At 42.5% G+C, this 20,794-nt stretch overlaps 1 protein-coding gene across 1 annotated transcript in view; it reads right to left on the bottom strand.

Moving 5' to 3' along the window:
• Positions 1–20,794, bottom strand: part of LOC140468119 (microtubule-associated serine/threonine-protein kinase 1-like) — a 156,982-nt gene that overhangs the window by 111,538 nt on the left and 24,650 nt on the right. Inside the window, exon 2 of the mRNA XM_072564305.1 lies at positions 15,108–15,139. Within this exon, the coding sequence (XP_072420406.1) occupies positions 15,108–15,139 (32 nt within the window). The remainder of the gene's footprint in view (positions 1–15,107; positions 15,140–20,794) is intronic.

The raw sequence follows: 20,794 nt of genomic DNA, 5'->3' as shown, positions 1-20,794 counted from the left end.
GTCAACTACAGAGAGGGAGGGGTGAAGCCAAGGATGGATTTGAAAGCAGAAATTAAAATTTTAAAATATTGGAATTGACAGATCAAAACACATAAAATGTTTGACTGAGAGAGTTCAGAATCTGAGTGAATACATACCCCAGTTTGAGGGACGTGGATGTCGCTGGTTAGGTCACTATTTATTGCCAATCTATAATTGCCCTTCAGAAGGTGCTAGTGAGCTGCCTTCTTGAACTGCTACAGTGTATATGGTGTGGGTAGACCAACAATGCCATAGTGAGGGAGTTCTATGATATTGACCCAGGTGACAATGAAGGAACAGCAATACATTTCCACGTCAGGATGATGAGCGAACTTGCAACCTTGAAGCTGCTGTCCATATGCTTTTCAATGGTAGTGGTTATGGGTTTAGAAGGTGTTGTTAAAAGGAGCCTTAGTTAATTTCTGCAGTGCATTCTGTAGTGGGGACACTGCTGATATTCTGTGGCAGTGGTGAAGGGAGTGAATGCTGAAAATAGAGATGGGGTGCCAATCAAGCAAGTTGTTTTGTCTTGGATAGTATCAAGCTTCTGAAGCATCGGTGCACTCATTCAGGCAAATGAAGAGCACACTCTTCAAGTGTGACTTGTGCCTTGGAAATGGTGCACAAACTTTGGGGAGACAAGAGGTGAGTCAATCACCTCAGGATTCTCAGCCTCAGATCTATTCTTGTAACCGATATATTTATATGGTAGGTCCAGTTCAGTTTCTGGTCAATGGAAACCTCTGCCATGTTGATAGCATCAATCAATCTCTTTCAGGGAGAGAAGGCGAGGGAGTTAACATCCTTCCTTTGTATCATTCAAAGTTCTTTGCTTCTTTTTGCTGATACATACATTTCTCCAGGTATCCACACACCTATAAGAATCAATACTCACCACTTAATATCTCAAGTTCCTAAAACTGTCCTTTGTCTTCCTCAATATGAAGCTTTATCCACTTTAATGCTTGGGGCAAATCCATAATCTGAAAAGGCCATTATTTCATACTTCATATTTACCTGTAGATGCACTGCTGATTCCCAGCATGTCAATGAGACAGGATGTGATCAGCCAGGATGAACGATTTATTTCTCGACCCCCTCACCTCGTTTATTGATTCATTCTTTTCAATGCCATTTTAGGGATTTGGGACCTGCCTCCTTGCCCTACCCTTGGTGGTTGGTGACCATGGTGCTGGGCCTGTTGTAGACCTGCCTTCCAGCAAAACGCTGAGAAAGACTCATGCCTGCAAGTGGGGAGTTCAAGCCCCACTGCAGGCAACTAAGCGTGATATGCAGACTGACAACACTAAAATGCAAGAAGTAAGGCATTGTCTAAGGTGAGGTGCTAAACGGAGTCTGGGTCTCTACATAAAACACTAAAGCACCAGATCTCTGTGTAAAGTACTCAAGGACTAGGTCTGTTCATGAAACGCGTTTAAGAAAATAGTTCATGGCTCACAACAAAGACGTATCCCAGGATGAAAGAATGATTCTAGGATAGGGCTAAGCCAATCATGGTTATCCAGGGATGTAATGATAGCATCAAATTGAAAGAAAAAAATATAGAAAGATGTAAAGATTAGTAATAAACCTGAGGATTGGGGAAGTATTATAAACCAACAAAAACAGCCAAAAACATAATAAAGAAGGAGAAGGTAAACTTTTAAGGTAACATGTAACTAAAATGAAAACAAACAGCAAGAGCTTCTTTAAACAGTTACAAAGGAAGAGAGATGCTAAAGTGAACATAGGCCCCTTAGACAACGAGGCTGGGGAAATAATAATGGGAACCAGGAAATAGCAGAGGATTTGAGTAAATACTTTGCGTCAGCCTTCACAGTAGAACACCCGAATAGCATTCCACTAATACTAAAGAACCAAGACGCAAAAGGAGGTCAGAGTAAGTATGAAGGAAATGAATGTATCAAAGGCCGTTAAGTTTCTAGGACCTTTTTCATATTCACTCAAAGCACGTGGGTGTTGCTGGCTGGGCCAGCATTTATCGCCAGTCCCCAGTTGCCATTGAGGAGGTGGTGGTAAGCTGTCTCCTTAAGGCACTGCAGTCTATATGCTGTGGGTTGACACACAATGTCCTTAGGGAGATAATTCCAGGACTTTGAGCCAGTAACAATGAAGGAACAGTGATATATTTCAAAGTCAGAATGGCGAGTGGCTTGGAAGGGAACTGGCAGGTGTTGGTCTTCCCTTGTAAGTGCTGCCCTTGTCCTTCTAGATAGAACTAGTAGTGGGATTGGAAGGAGCTGTTTAAGGATCTTTGGTGAATTTTTGCAGTGCAGTTTTGTAGATAGAGACACTGCTGCTACTGAGCACCAGTGCTGGAGGGAGTGGATGCTTATGGATGTGGTGCCAATCAAGTGGGCTGTTTTTCCCTGGATTGTGTCAAGCTGTGTTATTGGAATGTTATTGGAGCTGCACCCATCCAGGAAAGTGGGGAAGATTCCATCACACTGCTAAATTGTACTATGTAGATATTTTGGGGAAATCAGGTGGTGAGTTATTTGCCACAGTATTCCTAGCCTCTGACCTGCTCTTGTACCATTGTGTTTATGTGGTGAGGCCAGTTGAGTTTCTGGTCAATGGTAATTCCAAGGATGTTGATAGTGGGAGATTTAGGGATGACAAGGGGTGGTGATTAGATTGTCTCTTATTGGAAATGGACATTATCTGGCATTTGTGTGGCATGCTTGTTACTTCACTTGTCAGCCCAAGCCTGGTGAATTCCTGATAAAGGGCTTTTGCCTGAAACGTCCATTTTCCTGCTCCTCGAATGTTGCCTGACCTGCAGCACTTTTCCAGCACCACACTCTCGACTCTGATCTCCAGCATCTGCAGTCCTCACTTTCTCCAAGCCTGGATATTGTCCAGACTTTGTAGCAAAGAACAAAGAAAATTTACAGCCAAGGAACAGGCCCTTCGGCCCTCCAAGCCTGAGCCGATCCAAATGTACTGTCTAAACCTGTCGGTCAATTCCTAAGCATCTGTATCCCCCTGCTCCCCAACTACTCATGCATCTGTCCAGATGCATTTTAAATGAATCTACCGTGCCTGTCTCTACCACCTTTGCTGGTGATGCGTTCCAGACGCCCACCACCCTCTGTGAGAAGTACTTGCAGCGTGTATCCCCCTTAAACTTTCTACCTCTCACCTTGAAAGCGTGACCTCTCATTATTGAATCCTTAACCCTGGGAAAAAGCTTGTCTCTATCCACCCTGTCTATACCTTTCATGGTTTTGTAAACCTCAATCAGGTCCCCCTCAATTTCCTTTTTTCTAATGAAAACAAACCTAACCTACTCAACCTTTCTTCATTGATAGCACCTTCCATACCAGGCAACATCCTCATAAACCTTCTCTGCACTCTCTCCAAAGCGTCCACATTCTTTAGGTAATGTGGTGACCAGAACTGTACACAGTATTCTAAATGCGGCCGAACCAATGTCTTGTACAATTTTAACATGACTTGCCAGCTCTTATACTCAATACCCCGTCTAATGAAGGCAAGCATACTATATGCCTTCTTGACCACTCTATCCACCTGTGCAGCAATCTTCAGGTACAATGGACCTGCACTTCCAGATCTCTCTGCCCATCAACTTTTCCCAAGGCTCTTCCATTCATTGTATAATTCATCACTCCCATTTGTCTGGATTGAAATCCACCTGCCAATTTTCTGCCCAACTCTCCAGTCTATCTATATCCTCCTGTATTCTTTGACAGTCCCCTATGCTTTCTGCTACTCCACCAATCTTTGTGTCATCTGCAAACTTGCTGATCATACCAACAGTGCCCTCTTCCAGATCATTTATGTATATTACAAACAGCAGTGGCCCCAACACTGTCCCCTGTGGAACACCACTGGTCACCTTTCTCCATTTCGAGAAACTCCCTTCAACTACTACTCTCTGTCTCCTTTTGCTCAACCAGTTCTTTATCCACCTAGATAGAACACGCTGCACACCATGTGACTTCATTTTCTCCATTAGTCTATTATTTTCTCCATTAGTCTACCTTACTAAAGTCTTTGTATATGACATCAAAAGCCCTTCCTTCATCTATCAACTTGGTCACTTCCTTGAAGAACTCTATTGAATTGGTAAGGCACAATCTTCCCGCACAAAATTATGTTGCCTATCACTGATAAGCCTATTCTTTTCTGAATATAAATAGATCCTATCCTTCAGTACCTTCTCCAACAGCTTTCCCACCACCGACAAAAGGCTCACTGGTCTGTAGTTACCCAGAATATCCCTACTACCCTTCTTGTACAGGGGAACAACATGAGCAACCTTCCAGTCCTCCGGCACCTCACCTGTATTTAAGGATGCCACAAAGATATCTCTTAGGGACCCAGCTATTTCCTCTCTCGCCTCCCTCAGCAACCCAGGATAGATCCCATCTGGTCCTGGGGATTTGTCCACCTTAATAACCTCTAGCCTACCCAACACATCTTCCCTACTTATGTCAACGTGATCCAGACTAATCAAACTTCTATCTCTAATCTCAGCATTCATCATGTTCCTCTCCTCAGTGAACACTGATGAAAAGTAATCATTCAGAATCTCACCCATTCTCTCAGGTTCGACACACAGCCTTCCTTCATTATCCTTTAGTGGACCAATCCTTTCTCTAGTTACCCGCTTGCTTCTCATATAAAAATAAAATGCTTTGAGATTCTCCTAATTCTGCTCACTAAAGCTATTTCATGATCCCTTTTTGCCCACTTGATTCCTCGTTTAAGACTTGTCCTACTCTTCTGATATTCCTCCAGGGCCCGTTCTATCCTTAGCTGCCTAGACCTCATGTACACTTCCCTTTTCCTCTTGGCTAGTCGTGCAATTTCTCCTGTCATCCAAACTTTACAAATCTGGCCCTTCCTATCCTTTGCCTTCGGCAGGACATGCCTATCCTGCACTATCTTCAACCTGTCTTTGAAAGCCTCCCACACATCAAATGTGGACTTCCCTTCAAATAACTGTGTCCAATCCATATTTCTGAGCTCCTGTCTAATTTTGATATAATTGGCCTTGTCCCAGTTTAGTACTCTTCCCTTAAGACCACTCTTATCTTTATCTATGAGTATTCTAAAACTTACACAATTGTGGTCACTGTTCCCAAAGAAATCCCCCACTGCAACTTCTACCACCTGTCCTGGCTCATTCCCCAGTACCAGGTCCGTTTATGACCCCTGGTCCAATATAGCATTGGAACATGGTCTGTTTCAGTATCTGAGGAGTCACGAATGGTGCTGAACATTGTGCAATCGTTAGCAAACATCCCCACTTCTGACCTTATGATGGAGGGAAAGTCATCGGTGAAGCAGCTGAAGATGGCTCGGCATTCCTGGTGGGATGTGTCCTAGGATATTAAACGAAGCAGCTCCAGAAACTCAACTGGCTTCACCAGTGGATGGATTGATAGTAATCTTTCAAGAATTCTTAGATTCTGGAAAAGTCCCAGAGGATTGGAATGGTGCCAACATAACACTTTTATTTACAAAAAAAAATAAGGTAACAATAGGCCAGTTAGCTTAACATCTGCTATTGGGAAAATGTTAGAGTCTATTGTAAACAGCATAATAGTGAAGCATTTAGAAATACATAATATGATTGAGCAGCATTAGCTTGGCTTCATAAAGAGAAAATTATGCCGATAAATTTATTAGAACTCTTTGTGGAGCTAACAAGCAGGATGGATAAGGGGAGCCAATGAATATAAAATATTTGAATCTCCAAAAGGTGTTTGATGAGATACCCCATGTTAAGCTACTTAACAAAATAAGGCTCCATGGTGTTGGAGGTAGTATATCAGCATAGACAGAGGATTGGCTAACTAATAGAAAACAGAGAGTTGGAGATCAAGGAGCATTTTCACGATGATAAACTGTAATAAGTGGAGTGCCGCAGTGGTTACTGCTGGTCCCAAACACGTTTATAACATATGCATAGTTGTCAAGAAGAATTGAAGAGTTAAATATCATTTAAATTGGAAAGGACTGCAGCAAGCTACAGCACATGGGGATCTGGGAGTCACTCCTAGTGCACACATTACAAAAGACAGAGGATAAAGGCATTTTTCTTCTCCGAGGGTAGTGAGCCTTTTTATCGTAGAGGGTTGTCAAGGCTGGGTCATTAAGTCTATTCAAGATTGAGATAGTCAGATTTTTAATCAAGGGAGTCAAGAATAATGGGGAAAAGACATGAAAGGAGCTGAGGATTGTCAGATCAGCCATAATATCACTGAATGGTGGAGCAAATTTGATGGACTAAATGGGCACCTCTGCTTCTACATGTTATGGTCTTACCCATAAACCAGGTCTCTGTATAAATCATCCATAATCTGGGTGTCTATAATTCACATCTGGGACTGGATCATTATGAAACTCCCAGGGACCGTGTCTCTTGATGAAACACCCAGGACTGAGTCTTTATATAAAACACAGGGAGACTGGGTTTCTACCTACAACATTTGAGAACCAGATCTCTAAATAAAACATCGGGGCAGTGGGTGTCTGCATAAATCATCTATGGACCGGGCCTGTATCTCATATACATGTGGACTGAGTCTCTATATCAAAACTCCCATGGAAGGCTCTTTGTTTTTAACAGCTGGGAATGGTTTTCTGTATAAAATACATAGAAATCTGATCATTACATAAAATACAGAGAACCATTTCACTACATTAAATGCCCAGGTACTGGGTTTTTACATAAATCACCTGTGGGCTGTGTCTCTAGAGGCAGAATCCAGGACCGGGTGTCTGTGTGAAACGCCTGGGGACCAGTAGATAGATATTTTCTGATCAACCTGTTGACAGGTGTAATTACACAACCTCTCAAGCAGATGGAACTTGAAGCTAGCCGAATTGTTCAGGGCAAGGTACACCACCACTGCAACACAATACCCAGGAACTAGAACGCTATGTAAAACACATAGAGGATGACTCTATATAAAACACCCCAGGACTCAATATATACAATGTCTCTAATGAAACATGTGAAACGAGAACCTGGTCTTCTTATAAAACAGCCAAGAAACAGGTCTCAAGAAAAGCACCCAGCTAATGGGTCTCTACATAACACAGCCTCGGGACAAAGTTTCTACATAAATTGCATGGAGACTGGGTCTCTATATATAATAGATTTGCAGAGGAAATTTACCAGGATGTTGCCTAATGGACAACTTGAGTTATGAAGAGAGATTGGATGGGGTTGTTTTCCTTGGAGCAGGGGAGACTGAGGAGGAACAACATTGAGATGAACAAAATTATGAGTGATTAATGACTAGGAGGGCATAGATTTCAGGTAAGAGGTTTAGAGGAGATGTGAGGAAATCTTTTTTCATCCAGAGAATGGTGGAAATCTGAAATTCACAGCCTTTTTTTAATTAATGGGATGAGGATGTCACTGGCTGGGCTAACATTTATTGTCCATTCATAATTATCCAGATGTCAGTTAAGAGTCAACCATATTGCTGTGAGTCTGGGGATACATGTAGGCCAGACCAGGTAAGGATGGCAGTTTCCTTCCCTAAGGGACATGAGTGAATTTATATAGTGTCTGTAAGGATGGTAGAGGCAGAAACCTCAGAACATTTATGAAGTATTTAGATGTGCACTTCTATGTGCACAAAGCATTCAAGGCTAAAGGCCAAGTGTTGGAAAATAGAACTGGTATAGTTAGGGACTTATATTTGATTGGTACAGATGCGATAGGCCAAAGGGCCATATTCTATTCTATAGACCTTTACATCTCTAGAAAACAGATGTGAATCGTATCTATATATAAAACACCTAGGGTACAGTCTCTACCTAAAGCACCCAGGGACAGGTCTCCATAAAAACATCTCACTTTGTATATAAAACACCCAATGATCAGGTCTCTCTAGAAAACATCTGGGATAAAACACTACTGGGCTGGGTATCTGGGCATCTGATCTCTTCATAAATACCCATGGACTTAATCTCTACAAAAAGTATTGGAAACTCAGAGTCCACATAAAATCCCTGGGGACATGGGTTCTCTATGAACCACCCATAGACCTCTATACAAGATCTACTGAGACTGGGCTCTGGGTACGGGGATGAGAGGGTATCGCAAAACTGGCCAGACTTCACAATCTAATTAATTGTGGATCATTCTCTGAGGAACTAACTGGGCTCAAAGTGATTAGGTTCATCTGTCTCATTGCCCAAATCCAGCACAGCAATCACTGTCAGGAACAGGGGGGGGTTACAAATCTGAGCAGCCCATGGTTCTAGTTTATGCCTCAGTTCATGGGCCAGGATCTCAGATGCTGGCTACTCAGTGTTGGTGCTTTAATCTGGTCTTTTGTGATAGCATATTAACTCTGATACAACATTAAAGCCTCCTCCCTCCACCACCCCCGCCCTCATAGCCAAGGTCCTGCGTATCAATTACTCTCAGGATAATGCTGCAGTAATGACATCACAAGGGGTAATCCGCTCGTGTGAATGTCAGCATGTATCAAGGACACAGGGTGCAGAGATTGTACTGACAGCTGCTGCCTGGATAGGGACTGACCAGGCACAGAACACCACCTCCCCTGTAAAATTAAATCACTGGGAACTGGAACAGACACCACGTGTCGTTTCTGAGCTGTAATTTAATTCTGCAATTCAGATGATGGCCACAAACAACTCACAGTGCAGCTTATGATATTACCTGAACCGTTCCATCAGATTGTACACTAGTCAGCAATTCTGAGTATCCATTGTTACTCTGTGGGCGGCACGGTGGCACAGTGGTTAGCACTGCTGCCTCACAGCACCAGAGACCTGGGTTCAATTCCTGCCTCAGGTGACTCTGTGTGGAGTTTGCACAATCTCCCCATGTCTGCTTGGTTTCCTCCGGGTGCTCCGGTTTCCTCCCACAATCCAAAAATGTGAAGGTTAGGTGAATTGGCCGTGCTAAATTGCCCGTAGTGTTAGGTAAAGTGGTAAATGTAGGGGAATGGGTCTGGGTGGGTTGCGCTTCGGCGGGTCGGTGTGGACTTGTTGGGCCAAAGGGCCTGTTTCCACACTATAAGTAATCTAAAAATTTGCAAAGCATCTGAGTGCTCTCGATTCTAACCTATAACTCAGTCCAGCTATACACCATTGAGACAAAAATCAGCCAAATCCAACCATTAGGTTCCTGCTGATAACTCACTTCAGCCTATCAATTAGTCAACATATATAGATGATATATATAATCTATTTGTTTGAGCATCTGAACTGCTCAGTTGGATTCCACGATGAAACTCACTTCTGCATATTCACGATATTCCATACAATCGATCAATAATTAGATTCCAGTCTGTAACTGACTCTTGAGCATCAAACATTCAATATATTACATAGAATTGACAGCAGAGAAACCAGTCATTTGGCTCAAATGGCCTATATCAGCTTTGATGTTTCCCATCCCCTTAACAATTATATGTCAACAATTACACATTATCAAATTTCTGATTCTTTGCACCTCAGGTATTTATCTCCTTCTTAGATGCATCTGTTCACCTTAACTTCATGTGATTCTGAGTTCCACATTCTAACCACTCTGGTTAAAAAGGAGTCTCCTCAATTCATGATTGGATTTATTAGTGTCTGACTTGTATTTATGGTCCCCTCACTTTAGTTTGAACATTACCCCCACCTCTAACTTATCAAACCATTTCACAATTTTAAAGACATCTGTTATATCTCTCCTCAGCTTTCTCTTTCCTGGAGTCTTTGCTGGGAGGTATAATCTTCGAGGAGAAAGTGAGGACTGCAGATGCTGGAGATCAGAGCTGAAAATGTGTTGCTGGAAAAGCGCAGCAGGTCAGGCAGCATCCAAGGAGCAGGAGAATCGACATTTCGGACATGAGCTAATCTGTCAGTTCTTCAAATTCTGCATATTTTCGTACAGTTTATTCTTTCGTGGGATTTGGGTGTCAGGAGCAAGGCCAGCAATGATTCCATATCAATACCTGCCGTTGAATTGAATGGCTTGCCATGTTATTTTAGACAGTAGTTCAGAGTCAGCCACATTGCAGGCCAAGCAAGGCAAGGATGACGGATTCCTTTCCCGAAAGGGCATCACTGAGCCAGATTGGTTTCTATAACAATTGATGATAATTTCATGTTCAATTTTACTCAATGTTAATTCCAAAGTTATTAATTCAATATTCCACCAACTGCCACGGTAGGATTAAGACCATAAGGCCATTAGAAATAGGAACAGACGTCGGCCATTTAGCCCCTCAAGCCTGCTCCATCATTTTAAAGGTTCATGGCGAATAGAGTGATAGTCATAGAGATGTACATCACGGAAACAGACCCTTCGGTCCAACTCGTCCATGCCGACCAGATATCCCAACCCAATCTAGTCGCAGCACCCAGCCCATATCCCTCCAAACCCTTCCTATTCATATACCCATCCAAATGCTTCTTAAATGTTGTAATTGTACCAGCCTCCACCACTTCCTCTGGCAGCTCATTCCACACACGTACCACCCTCCGTGTGAAAACATTGCCCCTCAGGTCTCTTTTATAACTTTCCCCTCTCACCCTAAATCTATGCCCTCTAGTTCTGGACTCGCTGACCCCAGGGAAAAGACTTTGCCTATTTACCCTATCCATGTCCCTCATAATTTTGTAAACTTCTATAAGGTCACCCCTCAGCCTCTGACGCTCCAGGGAAAACAGCCCCAGCCTGTTCAGCCTTTCCCTATAGCTCACTGGTCACAGGCCTCCAGTGTGAAAAACAACCCTCCACCACCCTCTATCTTCTACCTTTGAGCCAGTTCTGTATCCAAATGGCTAGTTCTCCTTGTATTCCATGAGATCTAATTTTGCTAATCAGTCTCCCATGGGGAACCTTGTCGAACGCCTTAATGAAGTCCATATAGATCACATCTACCGCTCTGCCCTCATCAATCCTCTTTGTTACTTCTTCAAAAAACTCAATCAAGTTTGTGAGACATGATTTCCCACGCACAAAGCCATGTTGACTATCCCCTCCAACATCTTGCTCACCACTGAAGTCAGGCTCACCGGTCTATAGTTCCATGGCTTGTCTTTACCGCCCTTCTTAAACAGTGACACCATGTTTGCCAACCTTCAGTCTTCCGGCAGCTCACCTGTGACTATCGATGATACAAATATCTCAGCGAGAGGCCCAGCAGTCACTTCTCTAGCTTCCCACAGAGTTCTCGGGTACACCTGATCAGGTCCTGGGGATTTATCCACCTTTACCCATTTCAAGACATCCAGCACTTCCTCCTCTGTAATCTGTCCAACATTCCTCATGTCCACTTTCCTGCCCTTGCCTTGTGACCCTTACTGATCAAGAATCTATCTGTCAGTCTTAAATACACAAAAGTACTCTTTATCCACAGCTTTCTGTGACAAGGAGTTCTAGCAACTCACAATTCTGAGAGAAGAAAATTCTCCCCACTTCAGTTTAAAATTGGCACCCTTTTATTCTGAGATCATACTCTCTGGTACTAGCCTCTCCCATGAGGGGAAACATCCTCTCAGCATTTACCCTGTCAAGACCCTTAAGAAACCCATATCTTTCGATGTAATCACCTCTCATTTTTCTAAACTCCAGTGAGTAAAGTCCCAACCAATTTAATCTTTGGCCTAGGCCTCTAGATTACAATCCCTGATGACAAGACCTCTACACCACCATTCCATCATCTTTGTATTCAACTTGCATGCACATACCAAGAGTGTGCACATACACACAGAATATAAATAATTCATTTGTCTTGAGCACAGATCCCTGTCGGAACTCACTGTTAAAACATTTGAATCAGCCTCATTATTCTCTCAGATACAACTCTGCTGATCATTCCCTAAATGGATCCTGCTCCCTTCATTCTGGGGAGCACCCAATGTCAAATTTATACTCCAGAGTAATGTGGATTGAACAAGACGTCCCCACTCTGAATTGAATACCACGTCCTTCAAATGCAATTTTGCAAGCTTTCAAGAAGCCAAGTACTAACGCTAATGTGATGACAGCAATTATAAATCATTAATCAGATGTACTTTAGAGATATTCTATGAACATACAGAATAGGAGCTACAATAAATCTCACTTAGTTCATCTTCTCTTAGTTCCTACCTCACGAGTGACAAAAATAATCAGCTATGCCCCTCTGGCTAAATAAAGTTGTTTGCACCCAATATTCACCCCCCCCCCCCCAACCAACCTGCTGAGTTCCTCCAGCAGTTTCTGGTTTTGCTTCAGACCTTCAGCATCCATATGCATTGTTTTATCGTTATGTTCAGAGAGGTTATTACATACCCAAGCAGCAAACAAGACTTGAACCCAGGTCTCCTGGCTCAAAGATAGAACACTACCATTGTGCCACAAGAACTTTTTGCAGCCCATCTTGACCAATGCATACACCATTACTACTATTCTCAATCCATCTGGGCATCCCTCACATCAGAACACTCAACAACATTTAGATTGTTGATCTCTTCTCCCATTGGAACTCGATGACCTGATTCTTAGTCCTTAACCTGTCAACAAATCAATTGGAAGACTTCTGATCAAGCCTGCAACCACAGCCAACCTTTCAATCTGGTTCGGCGACAGTGGTGAATAATTTCGGGAGAATCTGTGGTGAAATGACTTATCCCTATTTCCTTAATCATCATGAATAACACAGTCAACAGCTGCTCATTGGCAGACCAAACACCCCTTTTTTTTTCCCAAAAGCTTCAACAAACTGTCTTAGTTTTAGTTTTCATTTTTGAAAAAAAAAACTGCAACATTTGTTTATCCAAAACCTTTCCATGGAAAAACTGTACAAAATGACTCTATAGAATCCTGAAAATCAGCTCTCACAACAGGTAGCATTTTGGTGAAAGGATTCATGCCCATAACCACAATGACTGCTGACTCCTTGTATATTTCATTTTCATTAATTAAACAACTCCCATTACAAGGAAGAACCTTATCCATTATGCATTTTGTCAAAAACATTTCCATCTGAATTTCAACTACTGGATTGCAGTTTCAAAACACAATCCAGGAGAATGTCACTTACATAGAATATATAACATAGAAATAGACCATTCATTCCAACTAGTCCGTGGTGCTCAATTATATTCTTCCTCATTAAACAGCATAACTCCCTCCTGCCTTCTCCCTCGTCTGCAGAGATAGGTCTCTTCAATTGCATCGACATTATTTATTTCCACCAGTCCCTTTGTTAGCAAGTTCCACATTCTTACCCTCTCTAAGTAAAGAAACTTCTTCTAAATTTCATGTTGGATTCCTTGGTGATGTCCTTTCATCAACTGCCTCTAGTTTCCTTCTTTCCGAAAGCTTAAACATTCTCTACTTACTCTATCAAATCACCTCCTAATTCAGGTCAATCTTCAATCTTCTTTTTGTCAAGAGAAAAGACAGACCCAGCCTGATAATGTTTTCCTAATAGATATACTGCAAACTTCCACTATTATACTTGTAGCTCTTTTTGTTTACATGCTTTCCAATTCCACTACACCGTTTCTTTCTATCTCTAACGCTGCCACCAGACTATACGCAGTACCCTAGGTGTGGTCTAAAGCCAAGCTTCAATTCGAGTTTCGGATAACTTCCTTACTTTTCCATCCTCCCTGCAAGAAATAAATCCATGGTTTGCTTCTTTATAACCTTGTTAGCCCAAATCCGCTTTTTTTAAACACTTGTGCTTTTTTAGGCCCTTTGCTGCTCTACAGCATTTAGATCGCTGCCGAAAAGAAACTTATGCAGGGTCCATTCCTCTGAAAAAACTTAAGGAATGTGTTCATGTCCTGCACTTTTTGTGAATTACCCAGGAACCTTACATTGTTTCGTCTATGGCAATGCTTGGGCAATCAGAATCAACTAATTAAATAGTCAGCACCCACTCCCCTGTAATATAAACTGCAGTGACCTTTTGAATTTGGCATTCTTTAACTTTTCCTGATGAGAGCAAAAGGAAAAGCTTTGACTATCTGTCCCTTTATTCAGCACTGATTTGGTTGTTATTTTCTAAATATTAAGCCGTCTCCTTATTTTTCTTGTCAAGCTACCTCATACATGTTCATGCTGAAATTCATTTGCCAATTAAATGACCATTCTTTAAGTTTGTTAATACTTTCTCATAATCTAACATTTGGCTCAGAACTTAGTCATAGAGTCATAGAGATGTACAGCACAGAAACAGACCCTTAGGTCCAACCCGTCCATGCCGACCAGATATCCCAACCCAATCTCGTCCCACCTGTCAGCACCCAGCCCATATCCCTCCAAACCCTTCCTATTCATATACCCATGCCTTTTAAATGTTGTAATTGTACCAGCCTCTACCACTTCCTCTGGCAGCTCATTCCATACACGTACCACCCTCTGCATGAAAAAGTTGCCCCTTAGATCACTTTTACACCTTTCCCCTCTCTTGTTGCACATGACAGTTAAGCATCAAATTATACCCTTACTCTATAAGCATCATATAAATATTTCTACCAGGTGAATAGTCATGATCTGAATGAGGTGTCTGAAAGACGATATGGAAGCAGCTTCAAAGTAACTTCACCCATTGCCTCTGTACTCATGAAGTAACTTGGCTCCTGTTCTGGCAGTGTCTCAATTCTAAAAGTCTCATCCTGGTCCTCAAAAACCTCTATGGTTTGACCTCCTCCCCATCCTTGTAACATCCTCTCGAACTGTAATCCTCTGAGACCTTGGAGCTCTTGCAGTTTGGACCTATGTGCATTTACTTTGCCCCACCATAGGCCATGCCTTCTGTTGCCTGGGCCCTATGATCTGGAATTGCTTCCCTAAAACCTCCCCGCTATCTCTCTCTCCTGCTTTGAGACACCATTTCAAATCTATCTCTTTGATCATTTTTATTTTGGTCATTTGTCCTAATACCTCACATAGTTCATTGTCAATTGTTTATCTCAGTAAATGCCTAGGCAGCACCCTGGGATGTGAAGTGATAAATATGCCTTATAAGTGTGTCAGTTTTTTTTGCTGCTGTGTGTTTCCAGCTGTGCTATATGTCTTGTCTTTTAACATCTGAAAACTCTTTACTCACCTGCTCCCTTTCCTTGTCAAAGGCAGATCTTTCTGTAAATAAGAGAAAAAGGCAAATAGGTTAAGAGTCTTCATGGGTCTCTCATATTGAAGCAATAACTTCTGACCTCTGCAATCCCAGCTGTTCAGAACACGTTAGTGATCAGCAATCACATTCAACTCTTCTTTTCCCTTGGGTGGGGGAGTCCAGAACTGGAGGGCATAGGTTTAGGGTCAGAGGAGAAAAATTTAAAAGGGGTCTATGGGGTATTTTTTTCATGCAAATGGTGGTACGTGTATGGAATGAGCTGCCGGGGAAGTGGTGGAGACTGATACAATTACAACATTTATCAGACATCTGGATGGGCATATGAATAGGAAGGGTTTAGAGGGAGATGGACCAAATGCTAGCAAATGGGACTAGATTAGGTTAGGATATCTGGTCAGCATGGATGGGTTGGACAGAAGGGTCTGTTTCCATGCTGTACATCTCTATGACTCTATGATGATGCATAGATGTGTTCCCCAACGATATCAACCATGGGTCTGACCACTATCACTAACAGTATCAGATAAAATGCTAAGTGGCTGCCTTAAGAAAAGAGGTCATGTCGTACAGTCATGTAATTATGTATTTTGTCTTTTTACATCTTCAACAGTAAATGTTTATCTGGTGTCCACTTCTTGAAAATGATAGTTGTAACATATTAACATATAATGCATTGGTGTTACAAGTACAGTTTTGTGGAATGGAGTTATACTGCCTAGATTTGTGTGTATAGGGGAGATTGATGTAAGTGGAATTATGCATGGAGATTTCTCTACCCTGATGTTTAACTTCTGCACTATCACTGGGTCAGAATCCTGGAGCTCCCTCCCTGACAGCACTATTGATGTATGTACACACCCCCATGGCCTGGAGAAAATTAAGCAAGTGCAATAAATGCTGAACTTGCCAGCAATGATCACATCTCATGAACAAACAAGAAGAAACAAAAATTAACATGAGCAAAGAGCCAAAAACACAGAGGATAATCAGCTCCATGCCAACATTAGCTGATTTGTTTTTACTCATTGGTGGATATGTGCATCACTGGTTGGGCCAGCATTTATCTCCCATGCTTAAATACCCTGGAGATGGTGGCAGTGAGATGCCACCACGAACTGCTGTAGTTATTGGATGTCAGTACACCCACAGTGCTATTAGGAAGGGAGTTCCATAGTTTTGATTCAATGACACTGAGGAACAGCGACATATTTCCAGGATGCTATTTAGCTTGAAGGGAAACCTGAAGGTGGTGGTGCTTCAATTGATGTGCTGCCCTGGTCCTTCTGTATGGGAGAGTTCATGAGATTAGAAAGTGCAGTTAGCATAGTTTTGGCAAAATTGCTGCAATGCAACTTGTAAATAGCTCACACTGTTGCGACTGTGCATGGATGGTGAAGGGAGTGAATGTTAAAGGTAGTGAACAGGGAACTGGTAGGTGAGCTGCTATGTCCTGCATGTTTATACTTCTTGAGTATTGTTGGAGCTGAACATACCCCAGTAAGTGGAGAATATTCCATCACACTGCTGACTTCTGCCTTGTCGATGGTGGCTAGGTTTTGGGGAGTCAGGAGGTGAGTTACTGTGCAGAGAAGCCTCCCAGCCTTGAACTTGGTTAAAAGTTCCAATTTCTTGGCTGGACAGGGGTTTTACAGGTCCAAGGTGGTCCTTAAGGTGAAGCAAAAGAAATTGCTGGAGAGCTCAGCAGGTCTGGCAGCATCTGTGAAGATAAAACAGTTCATGCTTGGAGGCCAGACCCCTCAGCTGAAGATGGGTCACTGGACTTGAAATGTTAACACTGTTCTCTCTCTACAGATGCTGCCAGAACTACTGAGTTTCTCCAGAAATGTCAGTTTTTGTTTCAGGTTTCCAGCATCCACTTCTTTATTTTAGATTAGTGGTCTTTAATGTTCTCTCAATGTTTGACATACATCAATATGGCTAGTTTAATTCTGAAGCTGCTGTACAAACTCTGTTTGCAAAGCTGCCTCATTGGATATAACCAAGCGATCATCGATTTTACAAACACACCCGTGGCCATTCCCTGTGTCTCAGATTTATGAAGAATATCATTTTCCTGCAGAAAGGAAGGCTCACATTTTAATGCTTTTCATCACATCTCTTACAGCCGATGAGGTAGAATCATGGAATCCCTACGGAAGCAGGCCATTCGGCCCATTGAGTCCACGACAACCTTCTGTAGAGCGTCCCACACGAACTCAGCCTCCTACTCAATCCGTATCACCCTACATTTCCCTAACCTGAACATCACAGGCAATTTCCCATGACCAATCCACCTAACCTGCACATCATTGGACTGTGGGAGGAAATCAGAGCACCCAGAAGAAACCCACGCAGACACAGGGAGAATGTGCAAACTCCACACAGACAATCGCCCGAAGGTAGAATCGAACCTGGGTCCCTGGCGCTGCGAGACAGCAGTGCTAACAGTGCTACTGTGCTGCCCTTTCAGTACTTTCTGAAGTGTTGTCTGTGTCACGACAATTTAGCGGCTCTGTGGTTGAGTGGGGGTATTCGTTTAATGATTGTACCACTGAACAACCAAGATTTTTTCCATATCCTTGTGGAAATGTGCCTAGGATTTTATGACATGTTCACTCTGGCTATTATGATGAGGTGACAGCTCTTTCATGATGAAGTAAGTGCTGAGAATGGATAGTGCCAACAAGAATATTCCAGTCCTTGTTTTCCAATCAATGTATCCATCTTTGTTATATTCCATCCCATGCTTTGTGACAGATGCAGTCAGTTGGGTGGCCAACACAGGAAATGTTCAGGAAATATGTGAACAAGGAGAGCATGCTAGGGAAGGTGTAATGAACAGCATGCAAAATGCATCGCTGCTATTTTCAAACAGAAGTGCAGCTTACGTCATGCCCCCAATATAGAAGACTAGAATTCTGGTATATTTTAATCTGCAGTCGTGAAATTAATTTCACTCCTCACACCTCTTGGTATATCGTCTGAAACCCTGAGGGAGTGCCTCACGGTTGGAGGTGACTTCTTGCAGACGCAATGTTAATCTCAAGCCAGGTCTGCCTTCGTAGATGTAAAAGGTACTATTCAGATAAAACCATGGATGTGTCCCCCATTATCTTGCCAATGCATCCCTTAGCCAAAATTATGAAAACACTCTGATCATTATTGTATTGCTATCTGTGGGATCTTGCTGTGTAAAAATTGCCTGCCATATTCCCCACATTGTGCCATGACTGCACATATAAAATAATTAATTGGCTGTAGGGTTCTTTGGGACTGGTGAGGTTCTGAAAGCCACTAAATAAATGCACAAAAGCAGCCATTACTCAAAAGGACAGAGTTGTCATAGGAAGGTGTTTCACTAAAGGTTCACCTCAGAAAGGGGCTGCAGTGATGGTGAATATAAAATGAAGATGTAACTGAAACAACAGCAGTACGCTGACAAACCAACAGAAGGTCAGTTGGAAATGGAGAAGTTACCATCTCAGCTGTCATTTGCCACTGCCTTAACGTGTTATGGATGCTTGAGGTCATCTAGGTCCTTACAATTTGTGATTTATCAATAGCACAGTGAAGAATATGGAGCTAAGGCAGTTAAATGGGTGTGGAGGCAGATATCAACCACGAGAAAACAGTAACTGCCAGAGCAGGCCAAGGGGGCTGAATGACTTAAATCCTGCTTCCATGTTCACGTGCTCACTGTGTCTGCAAGTGAAACAGCTTGTCACTTTTCTTTTTGAGATTCTTCTCCTTGGAAACTTGGTAGAGGTATTCAAAATCACGAGGGTTCTGGACAAAAACAGGGAGAAACTGTTCCCAACAGTGGAAGGGAGTGGTAAAGTATTTGGCACACATTTACAAAAGAAGTAATGGCAACCAGAGAGGAAAAACGCCTTCACGTAGCTAAGATCTGGAAATGTGTGCCTTGAGATTGTGGTGGATGTACACTTAAGGGGCAATGGGATTATTATCTGGAAAGGAAGAACACACAGAATTACGGAGAGAAGGCAGGGGATTGTATATTTGGAGCGCCAGTACTGACGCAATGGGCCAAATGGTCCCTTTCTGTGCTGTAAACACCCTATGATTCTGTCATTTGCTACTTTAATTCCACAGCCACCAGTCTTACCTCTCTGCCATTGACACAGACAGTACTGAGGGACATGATTGGGCCATTTGTAAGAACTATTCAAATATGGATTCTGGTTAATCCAAGATGGAGGACGGGAAAAATTTGAGTTGTAGGAGCTGCAATTATTGTTTTATATACTATTGCAATTGCTTTGAAACTTTGGAGAAAAGAAAAGTCAAAACAACGACAATTTTAAAAGGGAGAAAGACAGACAAAGACACACGGTCTGTAAGGGAGAGAGAGAAAGAAACCTACACTGCTAACTGACACAGCAGTGAACATGTGCAGTTACTGCCTTTGCTGTTTGAATTCATGTATCACTGGACATCGGAGTGCATCCAGGAAAACTTAACAAACAGCAAAATGCACAACTGATCTTGGGAGAACCTGTTTGGGAGAGGTCACAGCACAGAAACAGATAAATGAATAGTTTTAAGCATAGCCTTGCTGTAAATCTACAATAGTGAGTAGAATGGGTTCTTTCTTGATTATATGTTTTTATTGGGATCTGTCTCTTGATTACATTTAAAAAATGTAAGCCATAAGTATTAAGTTAACCTGGAGCAGTGTTTTGTAGGGAAATAAAATAGTGCTATTTTCTGGGTCTGTAGATTGGAAGGAGCAAAATGGCCTTTAGTAGAGGGATGTGCTTTCCTTGTCCAATGTGAGAGTTTCCAGGCTACTGAGGATTATATCTGCAGTAAATGTCGGTTGCAAATCCTGTCAGATCAAATGGATTGGTTGGAGCGACAGTTAGAGGCAATGAGGAATTTACAAGAGCTAGGGGGCGTGATGGATGGCAGTTATAGAAAGGGAAAAAAGCCACCAATACAGTCAGGTAGATGGGTTAGCTCCAAGAAAGGTAGGAGAGATGGGCAGGTAGTACAGGAGTCTTCTGTGGCTTTCCCCGTTTCAAACAAGTGGTTTGGAAATTGTAGGGTGTGATGGACTTTCAGGGGAATGTAGCATGAACAGCCAAGTTTCTGGTATCAAGACAGGCTCTAATGTAATGAAGGGTACATCGGGTTCCAATCGATCGATTGTGTTAGGGGACTCTCTAGTCAGAGGCACAGACAGGCATTTCTGCGGCCAGCTGGGAAAAGTTAGAATGGTGTGTTACCTTCCTGGTGCCAGGATCAACGATATCTCAGAGAATGTTCTCAAAGGGGAGACGGGCCAGCAGGAGGTCATTGTACACATTGGTACCAACGACATAGGAAGGGAAAAGGATGAGATTCTGAAGGGAAAATATAGAAAGTTAGGCAGGAATTTAAAAAGGAGGTCCTCAAAAGTAGTAATATCTGGATTACTCCTGGTGCTGCGAGCTAGTGAGGGTAGGAACAGGAGGATAGAGCAGATGAATGCGTAGCTGAGGAGCTGGTGTATGGGAGAAGAATGCACATTCTTGGATCATTGGAATCTCTTCTGGAGTAGAAGTGACCTGTACAAGAAGGATGGATTGCACCTGAATTGGAAGGGGACTAATATACTGGCAGGGAGATTTGCTAGGGCTGCAAGGGAGGACTTAAAC

This window comes from Chiloscyllium punctatum, chromosome 46, assembly GCF_047496795.1.
Source record: "Chiloscyllium punctatum isolate Juve2018m chromosome 46, sChiPun1.3, whole genome shotgun sequence".
Taxonomy (NCBI): domain Eukaryota; kingdom Metazoa; phylum Chordata; class Chondrichthyes; order Orectolobiformes; family Hemiscylliidae; genus Chiloscyllium; species Chiloscyllium punctatum.
The sequence above is the reverse complement of the archived record's forward strand: the minus strand, read 5'-3'. Positions and strand labels throughout refer to the sequence as shown.